At 36.2% G+C, this 14,583-nt stretch overlaps 1 protein-coding gene across 2 annotated transcripts in view; it reads right to left on the bottom strand.

Moving 5' to 3' along the window:
* The window catches only part of tesk2 (testis associated actin remodelling kinase 2), a 39,279-nt gene that overhangs the window by 16,184 nt on the left and 8,512 nt on the right, over positions 1-14,583 (bottom strand). For both annotated transcript variants that reach the window (XM_081598305.1, XM_008433990.3), the window contains 3 exons: positions 12,830-12,949; positions 7,043-7,164; positions 5,111-5,159 (listed from right to left, as the gene is read on the bottom strand). In XM_081598305.1, coding sequence (XP_081454431.1) covers positions 5,111-5,159; positions 7,043-7,164; positions 12,830-12,949 — 291 coding nt within the window. The remainder of the gene's footprint in view (positions 1-5,110; positions 5,160-7,042; positions 7,165-12,829; positions 12,950-14,583) is intronic.

Raw genomic sequence — 14,583 nt, 5'->3', positions numbered from 1 at the left:
GCCTTCTTCAAATTCAGAAGCTTACCCATACGAACCGCACAAATAGTTATGAGGTTAGGAACAGGCCTTTGTGAGCCAAACATTGATTTTGTTCCCCTTACGGCACTTTTAGACTAAGCAGTAATCTTAGAGTCATTGTCTGTTAAGACCCATTTGTGCCCAAACTCAACAACTTTGCTGACAGATTGAGATGCTGCCTGAACATGACAATATATTTGTTTCTCATGAAACCATTTATCTCAGTCTCAGCTCGGTAACGTGAGCTCTGGCGCAGTTTGAATGCACATGTGGACGCTAAGCAGGGTGAAAACTAGAGCTGGAATGGTTCATCGAAAGAGTCAAAGATCTCAATTACTAAACTTCCTTGAGACAAATTGTCTGCCTTGAAGGGTTATAATACAGAACCAAAACAAACGTGACAATCTAGCGCTAACGGGAGAAATGGCTTGTGTTGGGGTTATTTTTTTAACCAAAGATAAAAAAGAAATCACTAAAATCTGACTCCACTCTATTTTATTTACATTTTGTGAGCTCAAGTCTTCTTCAGAGGTTTTTACATCATTTCCTTCAGTGGTTCTTGGTGCAGCGCCACCACAGGTGAGGACGAGAACATGTTTTCAAACTGTTTGGTTGGTTTGACACAGTGCAGTGTGAAAGCGAACCGCAGCAGCTGAAAATGTAACAAATGTTGCTATTTTGGTCCTCAATCGAACCGAGTCTACTGGTCTATCGGGTGTAAAAACAACTTCAGAAACTAAGAATTTTGTTGATCTGGTCTAAAAACAGAAACGTCATTTTTCCATGTCAGACGGTGAGAGAATTGGGTAAATAAATGATCAGTTTCCAACCAAATTTTCCCTTTTGTCTTATAAAGCAGTTTACACAGTAAATAACAGTGCAAACTGATTGAACCTACAAGTGATAATCGTATTTGTCCTGAAAACTGAACAGAGCTCTACATTAATTGATAAAGGGCGACTTAAATTGAAACTTGTCCAACTTCTTTTTCCTTTATGATCACCTAAACAACACAAATTAGAAGAATACCAGCAGTACAATCTCAACCAGCTCAAATAAAATAGGAAAAAAAGTTGTATATTTTTTTTCCTAAAATCTGCTTTACAGTTACTGATACAACACAGTCAGCTCAGTTTGGGTTTGAGCCCTATAGGAACCTCTCCATCATGATGTACAATGAAGAGAAATGAGGAAATACAAAACACATGTCAGGTCAAAAATGTTGTGGAAGTTACTGTGATGGACTGTCTGGGATTCGGGCTGTAAACCCTGTTAAGACTCGAACAAAGAATCCTTGTTTGCTTTCCAGATCAGCTTAAATCGCCCATAATCCCGTCAGAGGTCATGACTCACCATTAGCCCTGAATATGACTGCAGGAGCCGGATGCATTTAACTGAAAGTCAGCATAATCAGAGCAGGTCATCGTCCATCAGGTCAGTTTGGCCCTTGCAGATAATCATGTCTAAATGTCAAATCCTCTTGTGATGCTAAATATTTGCATTTTGAAGCCAGCTGGTGGAAATTGTGAAACATAAGACTTTTAAGAGAGGATGTAGCATTAAAAGTCATTCAGTCTTTATTGCAACATAGACTTTGGCTGCTCTTAGGTTAAAGGTTTACCTTCACTGCATGAAGCTTCCTCACTATTCCAAGTTTTTTTTCCAGGATGTGGTTTTCATCCGCTTGTATCAAAGTTAATGAGTTTCTCAAGGTAACCTTGGGGCAATCCTGTAACTTTATTCCAATTTTCCTCTGCATGGAGAGTCACAGAGGGGCCAGGTAACAAAAACAAAACAAAAAAAAACGCCAGGAGCCTGTGACCGACATGAGACGACAGGATCTGTTTACCCTGCAGAAGGAAAACAGGACCTACCACGGTGTCTGAGCAGGCATAATCAGACGTGTGCCTCACAATGCGCTTATTTACATCACAACTACCGTGTGTCTGTGTGTTTGCATGTGTGCAAACTCTGTAAGACTTGGTATTATGCGGAAAGCTTGTGTCTTCCTCTCCCACAGCTACAATAAACACTTTCAAACTGCAGCACAGAAGTAATAGAGAACATATGTGTGAGTCTGGGAGCATCTTCTATAAACGACGCCTTTATCTGAGAGACAGTGTGATGTAATATTAGCTTAAAGCTACTTGCAGTTACATCTAACATAATGTGTCGAACACATTCCGTCACATTGCAACACAAGTTTTAATGTGTTTTGCTGGAGTTTTATCTGACCAAACATATAGCAGCACAATCATAAAATGTGAATATACATTCGAAAGAGTCTCATTTGTCAGATTAAAAGTATATTTCGAAAATGTGTTTATTTATTTATTTTTTTTAAAAAAGGAAAAACCAGAAAAATAATAATATTCCAAACAGTCGTGTCAATTGACATGCAATTTTACACAAATTGTTCAAAAAGGAGCGATAAAAGACTAAAAGGCATTATGATTTTCTGCCCCTCTTACAACAAACTTTAATAAGGCATTAACATACTTTTTGTTAAGCTTACATTTCTGTTTGTTTATTTCTTGGCTTAATGCAATATTCCATTTTACATGTCATGTTTTCATTATCTATAGGTGGAAAAATCTGAAATAAAAGCTATGAACATACATCTGTATGTAATTAATCTATATTTTGTGCTTTACTTAGAGACAAAGTTCTTAAAATAAATACTTTTCAATAATATTCTAATTTATTAAAAGTGTTTTAAATAAAAAACATTAAAATGCAGCATGCATTTTTTTATTCTTCACTTTTATATCCCTAGATAAAATTCAGTGAATTTTAAGTCTTTGATCTCTGTTGAATTTATTCTTAAATAACTTTAATGAACAAATAAAATCCCAAAGACTGAGAAACATGCCAGACGGGTCAGGAATGACGTCGTAAAGTCGGTTCAGGTCATAAATGAAGGCAAAGTGAGCATCACACCAGGTTTATACCAGAGTCTCACCACACTACCGTGTTTTCCCGATAGTAAGACACCCCCGATTGTAAGACGTATCAGGGGTTTCAGGGGGGTCGGCTAATATAAGCCGTACCCCGAAAGTAAGGGAAACACGGGGTATTGCCGCCTCCATCTCATCTAGCTTTGCGCCGCCTCCTGCCCACGTCCGCACCGTCCCCCTCTCCATATGTCACCGCACCATCCCCTGCACTTGTCACTGCCGCCTCCTGCTTAAAATACGGTAATACAATACTGTTCAGGTTGTTAATAAATGTTAATTTTATGGTTAAAACAAAAAAATTCGACAATTTTTTTCCAATATAAGACATACCCCGAAAGTAAGACATAGTGGGGCTTTTGGGAGGGAAACACAGTAGTGCCTGTTGTTTCAGTCAGTCGTACATTTTCCTGTTTTTATAAGACAGAAGAGCAAGGAAGGCCCAGCAGGAAAAGCAGCAAAGAAGTTTGAAAGCAGGTCCATTTTTACAAGAATATTCATGGTTGAATATTAACAGAAGTTTCAAAGACTTGTAAAAACATAAAAAGTAACAACCACGCAGCCCAACCTTCAAGTTAAATTTGTATTAGGAAAGCACTTCCTCTATAGATTCTTCATCTGCTACTAATTGTTAAATAAGGACAGATTGTGAAATCCACTGCTTGAAGACAGGAAATGTGGTAAGAGCATAAAATCATATAGACATTCCTCAGGTCTAAATTCTCTAAAAACATCTTCAAACTGAGAAGCAGTGACTCTGGAGGAGCTGCAGTAACTTATAGCACAGGTGGGGAAATATACTGACATCAACATTTAGTCATTTACGTCACACATTTTCATGTAAGAGTGGCAAAAAGAAAGCCAAAAGGAGTTCTCAAGCCATGCAGGAGAAAGTAAAAGCAGGGTCTGCTTTCAGTTTTTTAATTATTTTATTGATCATGTAAATATATAAAAGAAATCTATTTTGTATAATTTCATTTGGCAAAAAATGTTGAAGCATTTAAACTAACAGTATAAGTAAAAGGGAACATAAGTTCAGTACAACAGGACGGATCATTTATTCTGCAAATTGCAAATTTAAATTTTTCACACCTTCATGTGTTTCAAATAAAAACAAACATACACCCTTTGTACCAATTGCCTTTATATTCTGAGGCTAAATGTTTACATTTACTGCAAATAAATTACAATTTTGTGAATGGGAATAATGCATTTACATGCATTTATCCATTTCTTGATTGATAAAGCAATGCTTTCATTAAATTTTGCAGCTGAAAGCTTTAAAACTCTTTCTAAGAACCTTTCTCAGACGGAAACATACAACTGAAACGTTAGGTAAACCCGAGGGCATTTGGTTCTTTCGGTTTTCCACAATTACAGGCTTTTGTGCTCTTGGGTGACGAGATGTTCACCTAATAATAGCTGGGACATGAACTCCACAACAAGAGATGGAACATGACTGCAGAAGTAGTTCGCCTTTCATTAGCTGAGACATTCTGATCAGAGGCATCATTACTTTGTTCTGGAGCTTTAAAGGTGACCTTGTATGCTTCCTTGAACAGACTAGGATAAGTTTATGGGTGATACAAAACATATTACATTTTTTCCACAAAATCATTCTTATATAATGAGATTTTAGTCTGTTCAGTTCTGCCTATTTTGAGCTGTTTTAGTTGTCACTTTAAACCCGAATGAGATGAAGCGCACGTAAATATGGCTGCGAACAGATGTGTAATTTTGACAAGCAGAAGTGGAGCCTCTTGCACAACCAACAAGAATGGAGAATGTGATTTCTGGATGCCAAGTCAACAACAAAATATGTCTCTTCCAGCAGCAGTAAAACAAGTTGAAAAAAAGTCCTGGAGTTCTGCTTAGGTTGCTAGGTAACGGACTGTGTTTCTGGGGTTACTAGGTGAAAGGTCAGTGCCTGCTGGAGGTTTTTGAAATGGTTCATTTTCCAGACACCAAGAAATATTTAATTTGTCAAAAAACGGCTGGATTTCTTAAAATTATTTTTTACAACTGGCATGTTTTTAGAAGCTGTAGAAACCCAAATGGAAGTATTAAACATGCAATATGTGAATTTTGCATAATACGTCCCCTGTAATGTGAAACATTTTGTGTTTACTTCCTCTTACCTCTGTCAAAGCGTGAAGCTGGCCCTCGTGGACGCACACTCCCTTAAACCTGGAAAAAAACAACAAAGATTTTGAAAAAGCTTAGAATAATCCAAGGTTTTTCTGGAATATGTAAACTGAGAAACCAGGCAAGACTGAACAGGTGATTGCTGTAGGTCTGTCTGCTAAAAGTGGGATAATAACAGCCCATCTGCCTCACCTACATTCTTCCCATTTCTACCTTTGCCTTGCCCATCAATTTCCAGACCTAGTAAATCTAACCAGCCACTTTAGAGACTATTTATTTAACCTGAATTTAGGGCTGAATAATCAAAAACAAAGGTCATGTTCTTCAACTCACCAGAGACATAATGTGCAACAAATGGACAAACTTTGTTCATGAGCTGCTTTGAGGGCTTCATAACACTCGAGGCAAAGAAAAGGTCACATTTCTGGGTCTTTGCTGGATTTTTTAGCAAACAATGACTCCACAGTGTGTTTGTTCACTCAGAGACAAACATACAAGGCACGCTCAACAAAGATCACTTTGTACAAGATGTGTGCATGCGAGGGAATGCACACAGAAGAATATTTATGCATGTATGTGCATGCTTCCTCCACACACTCTCCCACCCAGATGCTTAGAGCAAGAAAATAAATAATATTTCAATCATTTTTGTTTTTCTATTGTTTAATTCATCATTTACTATAATTGTAGATCATAAAATGAAAAGATTTAAACAGGTGCAAAAAAAAAAAAAAAAGGTTTGTTTACAGCATCTTAATCAGGAGTAACTTCTGGGTTCAAACTCAAGATTCTGTTGTTTTCTACAAAGTTCTGGCCAGATGTTTACATACATGCATGATCAGTGGATATTATAATACCACAAGAAAATTCAATATAAATTAAAAATAGTTTAACTTTAATATCCATACAATGGACAGATCCTTAATATTCTAATTAATCCTGTCACAATAATCATGAAAAATTAGGATGAGCTTAATAATTCCCATTTTGATTAATATTTTATTAATGGAAATTTTGTTTACAAAGAAGCAATAATTGATTTTATTTGAAGTTTCGGTTTTGTGTTTCTTTTAGTTCCTTTTTATTTATTGTTTCTGACTTATGTTTTTTAATTTTTGATATTTAAAATGTCCTCCAGTTCCAGTGTGAAGTTTTGTGAACAATATAAAATTATTAGTCTTTGAGTCAACCTCCTCAAAGACTAATAATAATAATAATAATAATAATTAATAATTTACATAAATCTAATAATTTATGTAAATTATTATTTATGTAATAATTTACATAAATATGTAAATTATTACATATTTATAATTATAGTAGTTGAAAATTATTTCAAAATGGCAATATTATGGTTTATCTCAATAATTTCCATGGCAATTTATTTTCTAACAGGTCTAATCCTAATTAATTTTTCTTTTGTTTGAAGGAGTCAGTTTAGGTCAAATGTTTCAAAGTTTGGGTTTTCCAACAGAACTACATCTCCAAACGCATCAGAACTGTGTTACGAACATAAAACCCCGCAAGCTTTTTGGCTCAGCAGCATTATTTTCCCTTTGAGGTTTTGATCTGAAATTCAATAACATTCACCAATTTGTTGATGGAAGCCATATTACGTAAAAACACTTGTCAATTTCCTCAAGCAATCAATTCTTAGGTTCAATAAAATGCTGACATAATTGTTTAAAGGCTTTTCCTCGTCTGTAACGACATAAAAATGTAATTCCTGCTTTTTGCGTCCAGGCTTCTGGTGCAACTCTAAAACAAACCGTCTTTGCGTTTGGTACGTTTTCTAGTTCTCCCAAAGGAAAACTGTTCAATCAACAAGCTCAACAAAATGGAAAATAATCGCATTATTTTCTTAGCTTTGGTTAAAAGCAGCATTAATAGGGATCAGTAGCCTCTGTAGTCAGATTGTTGATTACCTCAGTATGTTTGGATGGCAGAGTCGATTCATGAGCTGGACTTCTCTCAGCATGTTCGCCCTGTTGCTGCTGAGTTTGTTCATCTTCAGAGCCATGACCTGGTCTGAAGCACGATGACGTACCTGAAAGACAGAACAGCTTCATTTAATGCTCAAAGACAGGCAAACATGTCAAAACAGATTATTATACTGCATAAATTTTAGCCACAGTAATGGTAAAAGGGGTTTTATGCACCAAAAGAGACTTTTAGGTGCTAAAATCTGTTCTCAGCAGGACAAAACAGATATTACGGACTTATTTAACTAAACAGCAAAAATCAGTTTAACACAATGCCAAACTCAACTCAGAGAACCAATTGTTGCAACCCTTCAATCTGGGAAGAGTTAAAAGGTCATCTATAAGCAATCTAAAGTCCATGGTGAGAAACATTATTCACAAGCAGAAAACATTAAGGACAATTGCCAATCTTCCCAGCAATTTCTCACCAAGACTGCAGCATGTAGTGCTAAAAACATCCCATAAAAACAAAGAGTTCCCAGTCTCTACGTGCCTGTTAAATGTCAAACTTCATAATGGTATAATGAGAAAAGGTCAGAACAAATATGAACAGAAATAAATTGCTAAAACATCTGGAACAATGTTCCAAAGAGAGATGAGAGCAAATGGAGGTGCTTGGCCATAATGTACATCAACATAGTTAGAGAAAACCATTCACAGAGTAAACTTCTGAAACCAAGTGTCAAGCATGGTGGTGGAGGAGTGATGATATGGGTTTGTAACCTTGCATTCAATTAAGAAGTGAAACAGCATGTATTCAATATGAAGCAAGAGTCCTATATTAGCGTTACAGGAAAAATGTTTATCCACCGTCACCAATAGCAACGCCAGCTGGCTTTAGCGTTCACAACAAGCTGCAGTTCCCCTCAGCGGAGCCCAACAGAGAGCAAGGGAGAGAGGGTGGTAGCAGCGCGTACATGAGGATGATTGACAGCGCTAAGATCCTCCAGCTTTAAACCTGACTTGCGTAGCAATCTGCACATCGGTGTGCGTTTGTTAGTGAAACTGCGTGAATATGGTTATGTGGTCAATACAAGTGGCTGCTATATAAATTCAGTCGATTTAATATTTATTTATTTTACAGGAACACATACAATCCGTATAACTTTTTGTTTATTGTGTTATGTTTTTATCATGTAAAACAATTTGAACTGTCTTGTTGCTGAAATGTGCTCTACAAATAAACTTGATTACAGTGAAAACTGCTTCAAATTACAGTTTTTTTTAAAGCCTTAGTTAACATAGTTAACATACAACCTTGGCTATACTAGGTTTTTAAGTGTGATTTCCAGAAAGGAAAGCTAATGCTCAAATGCCAGCTAACTTTTCCGCTAATGCTATATATGCGTCCTAAAGTCTTTAAATTCAGAAATCTTCTTATTCTGATGGTAAAATATTCCAATGCTGTGCTGCTGTCACAGTCCACTGCTCCTATGTTTCAGTTTAAACTAATGATGGTTGCAGAAAAGGCCTTGGCAGCATGTTAAAAACTCTTCTGTGAGTAAAACTTGCTAAGCACATATTTAGCACATGCAGCGAGACGCCAGAGGAAGCAGATAAAGAAGGCGACACAAACAAGCGAAATGAGGTTAGTCACTGCTGACCATCCGTGATAACAGAGTGCATGTGTCATTTTCAAAACCCTACAATCAATTTAGTGCTGTTGTGCACTGGGAGCATCTCAGTTTTTAGATAGCGGTAGCATCAGCATTCATTTATCTATGGTTGACCGGACTTGGGTGGAAGTCACCGCAGAAAGATGTTGATTGCAGCATCATGCCAGTTCTAAAACCGTTAAGGTTTGCTCTTAAATGCACAGCCACTACTCGGAAATGTTACAGTAACCACATTTAAATGTTACAAAACACCAGGAACAAAAAGGATGTCCTTTAAACTAGTCAAAAAATGTAAAAAAAAATAAAAATCCCCATTTCCTCACAATCTTTGACAGTGAGGTAAAAATAGATCAAACCACCACAAAAAAAATGCAGCACATTTAAATTAACTTATGATGAATGCAGGCAAATAGGAAATATCAACCTACAAAACCACTGAGAGGCGCTCACAACGTGACTGTGCTTCTGTGCACAGACACACTCACCTACCTAAATTTGCTAACTCATTTCCTGGAAGCAGAAACATTTATAGATCGAGATGAAACTAATCTGACACAACTGCACTGACACCTCCATCTACTTCAGACTGAAGGCTAGGAGCAGGAAATTATTTAACAATATCAAAAATAAATGCAAATAGTTACATGATGTCTATGACATGTTGTGCATTTGTTTGTACCTAATGAATTGGCCTAAAAGTCAGAATAATGACATATTCTATATATTTTAATGTCTTCCTCAAAAAAAGGTGTAGTAACAATGAATAGATGGCATCATTTACAACACAAAGCAGAACTGACAGCTACACAAAGCTAAAATGAACTGCATTTGTTTCAATGACAACAGGAGTTATGAAAAATATAAACATGTGCAGTTTGAAAGAACGGCAACGGATTACTACCATTAGTTACAGGATATGTGCATTAGGGTTACTGAAGATAGACAAAAAAAAGGAGAAGTAAAGAAAAATAAATTAAAAAAATAACATTTCTGAGTTTGAAAAGTCAAAAATTTGCTAGGAAAAAAAATCTGAAATTATGAGAATCATCTCAGAAATTTGGTAGAAAGAACAACGGCATTTCTGAGTCTGGAAGGTCAAAAATCTTCTAGAAAAAAATTCTAAATTTGAGATTAATATCTTAGAAATTTGCTAAAAAAATAAATTAAAAAAAAGACAAAGAAATGTGGTATTTATATTAGAGTTTTAAAAGTCAAACATTATCTAAAATATTTACATTTTTAAAGGTCTAAAAACATTTACTTTTGAAAGTCAGAAATTTCAATGTTTTAATTTAGAAAATTAGATTAATATCAACATTTCTGAGTATTTTCTGACAAATTTCTGACTTTTAGAAATTTTCAGTTTTGAAAGTTGAAAATATGCAACTTTTGAAACAGAAATTTTCAAGATTAATTCCAAAATGTTTCTTTTTTTTTTCTAGTAAATTTTCAACCGTTCAAATACAGAAATTCCCACGTTTTTTTTCAAAGCAAGATTTTTTGGTGGAGATTTACTACTACGCCATCGCAATAGGATCATGGATTCATATAATCAGAGATTCCTGTACCCGTTTCCCTCTCTCTCATCCACAGACAAAAATCTCTGTGTTCAAGTTCAAAGGAGGGGGCTTGGCTATAAGAGGCGACAGTCTCCACCACAGGGCAGCAGAAACAACAGATGGCCACTCCTCTGAAGGCCTTCTCCCCCATATCCGTCTATCCTCCTCTGACATCCCCCCCGGTTTCTCGCTCTTCACATCCCCCTCCTCCCCGTTTCCATGTGTTCCTGATTCCCCTCTTCTTCTCTGCTCTGTGGCTTCAAACAAACCATGATGCCCAATCCTAATCATTCCCTGCAGTAGTAGTAGCAGGAGTAGTAATATCTTTCTTTCCCATCTTCCTCTGAAGTCTCCCCCCACCTCTGTCGGCTCTCCTTTCAAGTGGAAAACTTAACCCCTTTGTCCATCCCCTCCAAACCCTCTCCTCTAATTTTTTCCACCCTGCTGAATCCAAGATCCGACCGACCTCTTCCCCACAAACTCCTCTTCATCTCCGTCTATGCCTTCCTTTGTACTCGCTGGACACCTAAAACCTCATCTAAACCCCCCTTTTTCGTCTCCCTCACCTCAACTCTCTAACATCAGAGGTTTTTCTCTTTTGTTTCCGCTTCTCTTTTAGCTCAAGCCTTCATCCTTATTATTTGCCCCATTTTTTCATACATATCTCCCTCCTGTGAGTGTAAGCATTTCAGCAGCACAATGTGTTCATCTTCATTCCCATCTTGTCAGTATGCAGATTCTCTTTTTTTGCAGTAATAAGACCATTAGTCACAGGAATTTCCCACTAGACTGAGGTGGTACCTATATTTAGTGGAATCATGAGGGTGTTTCACCTGACAAAGAGAGGAAGGCGAAATGTTAGGTCATAAATGTCTCACACTAAGAATGAGAGTAAAACCCAGCCACAATGACATCTGGTCCTATTAAATTTCTCAGAATTGGTTTTAATAAAAATCTGGAGGTGTTTTTTTTAAACCCATGTTTTACTTTTATTAGACTCAGTAAGGGGGAATCCAATACTAAAGGAGGCATTATGTACTTTACAAGCACATAGTGCCATTTTACAGCACAATGAAGCAGCTAGCTTCAGTTGTTTTTAAAATGATGTATATATCAAACATAACTTAAAACAAACTTGACTTTGCAATTTAAATTGGGCCTCTGTCTCTTTAAGAATCTCCTACTCTTTCCAACACTCCCCCAATCAGCACGTCATCACAACAATGCTTCTCCATTATGCCGTTTACAGTCGTTGTGGTTTGTATTGTAGCCCTGAAAATATGTGTGTCAAACTCGAGGCCCGGGGGCCAAATCTGGCCCGCCATAAGTGTTTTTTGTAGCCGTCTAGACGTTAGTGGGACACGAAAATAAATCATGATAACAGTTGTGTGCTGGTGGTTTTTATATTAATGTGAAAAGATGTTCAATATTATTTAATTTTAAGAAGAAATCATCAAATGCAGACATTTATCGATATTTTACCAGATTGTAATGTATTATTTTATCGATATATTCTGCTGCAAGACATTCGTGATCTTGATATGATTGTCTTAAACGACTGCTCTAAATATAAACTCGTAAATTAGCTGTTGTTCAAGAGGAGACCTTACCTGACTTTTGAACACAGTTGCCTTACTTTAATGGCGTGTGTTGCTGTCTTTCGCATTTTGAAGAGAAAACAAGTGAAATGGGCCTATGTGTCCAGATGCCAATCATGATTTTGTTCAAAACAATCATTTCAGAATTTATCTCAAATCAAAAGGTTGGATTATTGAAAAATGTTCCAGAGTGAGATTTTGCTACTGCAGCAAAAGCAGAATTTTTTTTAATATATTTATATCATCTTTATCAAGGACAGCAAATATTGTGGAGGGCAATAAATGTGTGAAAAACAAGCCTGAGAAAATGTAAAAAAAAAAAAAAATGGATTTGTATCAGAGAATGATGCAACAAAATCAAAATTACTTACAATTTTGTGCAACTGTGCTTTATTCTAAAGAATAGCAGCCATTACACTTTGTTTATCTAAACCAAAATCGTTCTTATAAATTTTCACCCAGACAGGCTTCCAATAATTCAGCAAGTGGTAAATACTGTGATAGATGACAGTTTGTAAAACAAAGTCAAATTTGTAGTTGTGAAAGTGCTTGTGACCTCCAGTGACACGTCTGGAGGGAAAGAGGGATTTATGTGATGTTTAACTTGACTTCAAAACGTCAAAGATACTGAAGATAACACTAAGTTTTCAACTCGCTAAGGTGACCGAGTCAAATCAAATTTAAAAAATACCTTCAGTTCAACAGCTGCATCAATTTAAAAACAGTAATTGCTCACAACCTTTTCTTCATATAATATTCTAACCTTCACAACCCAATAAGTCATAGAAAAGTCATGAAAGGCCCTTTATCACTTCTGTAATTTTCCAAATTGGGTGATGATGTGTGAAATCAAAAATGAGAGGACATGAGAAGAAAATCCAAAGGATCTAAAGGTTCAGCATAAAAAAAAAACTTCAGAGAGGATAAACAGGGAGCTAATTTCCGCTCTCCACCCACCTTGAAAACATCAGAGAAAAACCCAGAGCCAATCCACTCGCAGGTGAAGTCATCAAGGCGTGTCAGGCAGGAGAAGGCACTGATAAGGGCTCTGTAGGAGGACGGACACACCCTGCCCACCTGGACGAAACAAGAACAAACAGGTGAAAAAAGTGACATAATATTCATGCTCCAAATTCCAAACTTTCCTGCTTATTTACAGCCTCTTGCTTCACGATGAGCTCAAAAACTTGAAAATAAATGGTAAAAGATGGAGAAAGTTAGAAGGGCGTTTTCAATTTAACTGATACTGTACAGTCTTTTGTTATCATTTTCTTCATATTTTACCTTAAAATTTACTGCTGGTACACTTCAACTCCCCCACTGAGATGCAATATTTATATTCTAAAGCACATTTTTGTGTTTTTGCAGATCAAAATCTACAACAATCCATAAATAAATTGTTTAACCAATGGATTCGAATCACTAATTGTTCATTTTGGATGTTTGCTGCGAAAAGCACAATTCACTAAGGAATCTTTTCCATCAATAACAACCTTTACAATTCAAAGAGTCGTCTTTTGCCCTCGGGCCAATTAAATAAAGGAAAATCTTGAACCAAAAAACCTACTTGACTCTTTGATCAAATAAATGATCATAAATGGTGGTGAATTACTTGCAGGGTCAGTAATTACTTAATTGCATTCAATCGAAAAGGAAATATTGACAAAGAACTGTGATGGGAAGGGCCAACAAATGTCACTTTTAATGCAGTCTTTTTTTTTTTAACAAGTTAGGATTGCAATGACAGCTGGACTGATTTCTTAAAGCGAATGTGTTCACATATTTACCTCATTATATGATCTGCAGTGCATTTTTACACATATGCATGCATCCTATGTTTGAATCTACTTAATTCCATAACAAATTTAATGTAATCTTGTAACCAACACATGTGCCTGCCCTTTCTAATACATAAAATTCAATTGTTTGCTAACAAAGGAAATTTTTGTGGGTTTAAGAAATTCGGCCTGTTGAATGGAGACTTCCTGCAGAAGAGAAAGGACTGTGATCAAGAGGCTGAAGTTCAGAGAGCTGGAAGCACAGTAAAAAAAAAAAAACGATTATTTAAAAAAGAGGCGTAAGAAAATGTGGATTTTATATCACTGCTGTAAATTTTACCAGTAATATAGCCACTGAATGGCTTTCTAATGCAGTACAGCCCCTATTATTTGCTTTTATTACAAAATTAAAGAACCAATCTGGTTCCATTTTTAGGTTTTCATCCAACCTTTACAAGAAAAGCAATAAAATGCTCTCTTGAGTAAGATTATGCAATCTGAGTCCTTTCCATATTGTGGAAAAAGAAGAAAAGCACTTTGCCCACTTCAAAAAACTCATTAAAAGGATTAAACAAAAAAAAGAAAAATACATACATATATATATTTATATCTTGGCATCCAGTTTGTGAAACTGTCTGTTATTATCACATAAAAACAGTAAGAAAGTTTCAAAAGATTTTTATTTCATGCTTGCTCCAAGTAATTAAGAGTCATTGCATAGAGGGTAAAACGCCACATGAAGGCTCAGGGTTGGAACCTTTAATATTGAATATATTAAATATTGATCCAATTTCAGCCTCCGAAGTGCAGTTACACAAAACCTCACAGAATTCATACACAATAATTGCGTTTCTCTTTTTTTCTATTCAATATAGAGGGATTATCGATCGACGTCACACTGCGTCAGCACCCACTGTACCGTGCATGTCGCCT

This window comes from Poecilia reticulata, chromosome 17 (assembly GCF_904066995.2).
Source record: "Poecilia reticulata chromosome 17, P_reticulata-male-v2, whole genome shotgun sequence".
Lineage (NCBI taxonomy): Eukaryota > Metazoa > Chordata > Actinopteri > Cyprinodontiformes > Poeciliidae > Poecilia > Poecilia reticulata.
This window is presented reverse-complemented; position numbering and strand designations above follow the sequence as displayed.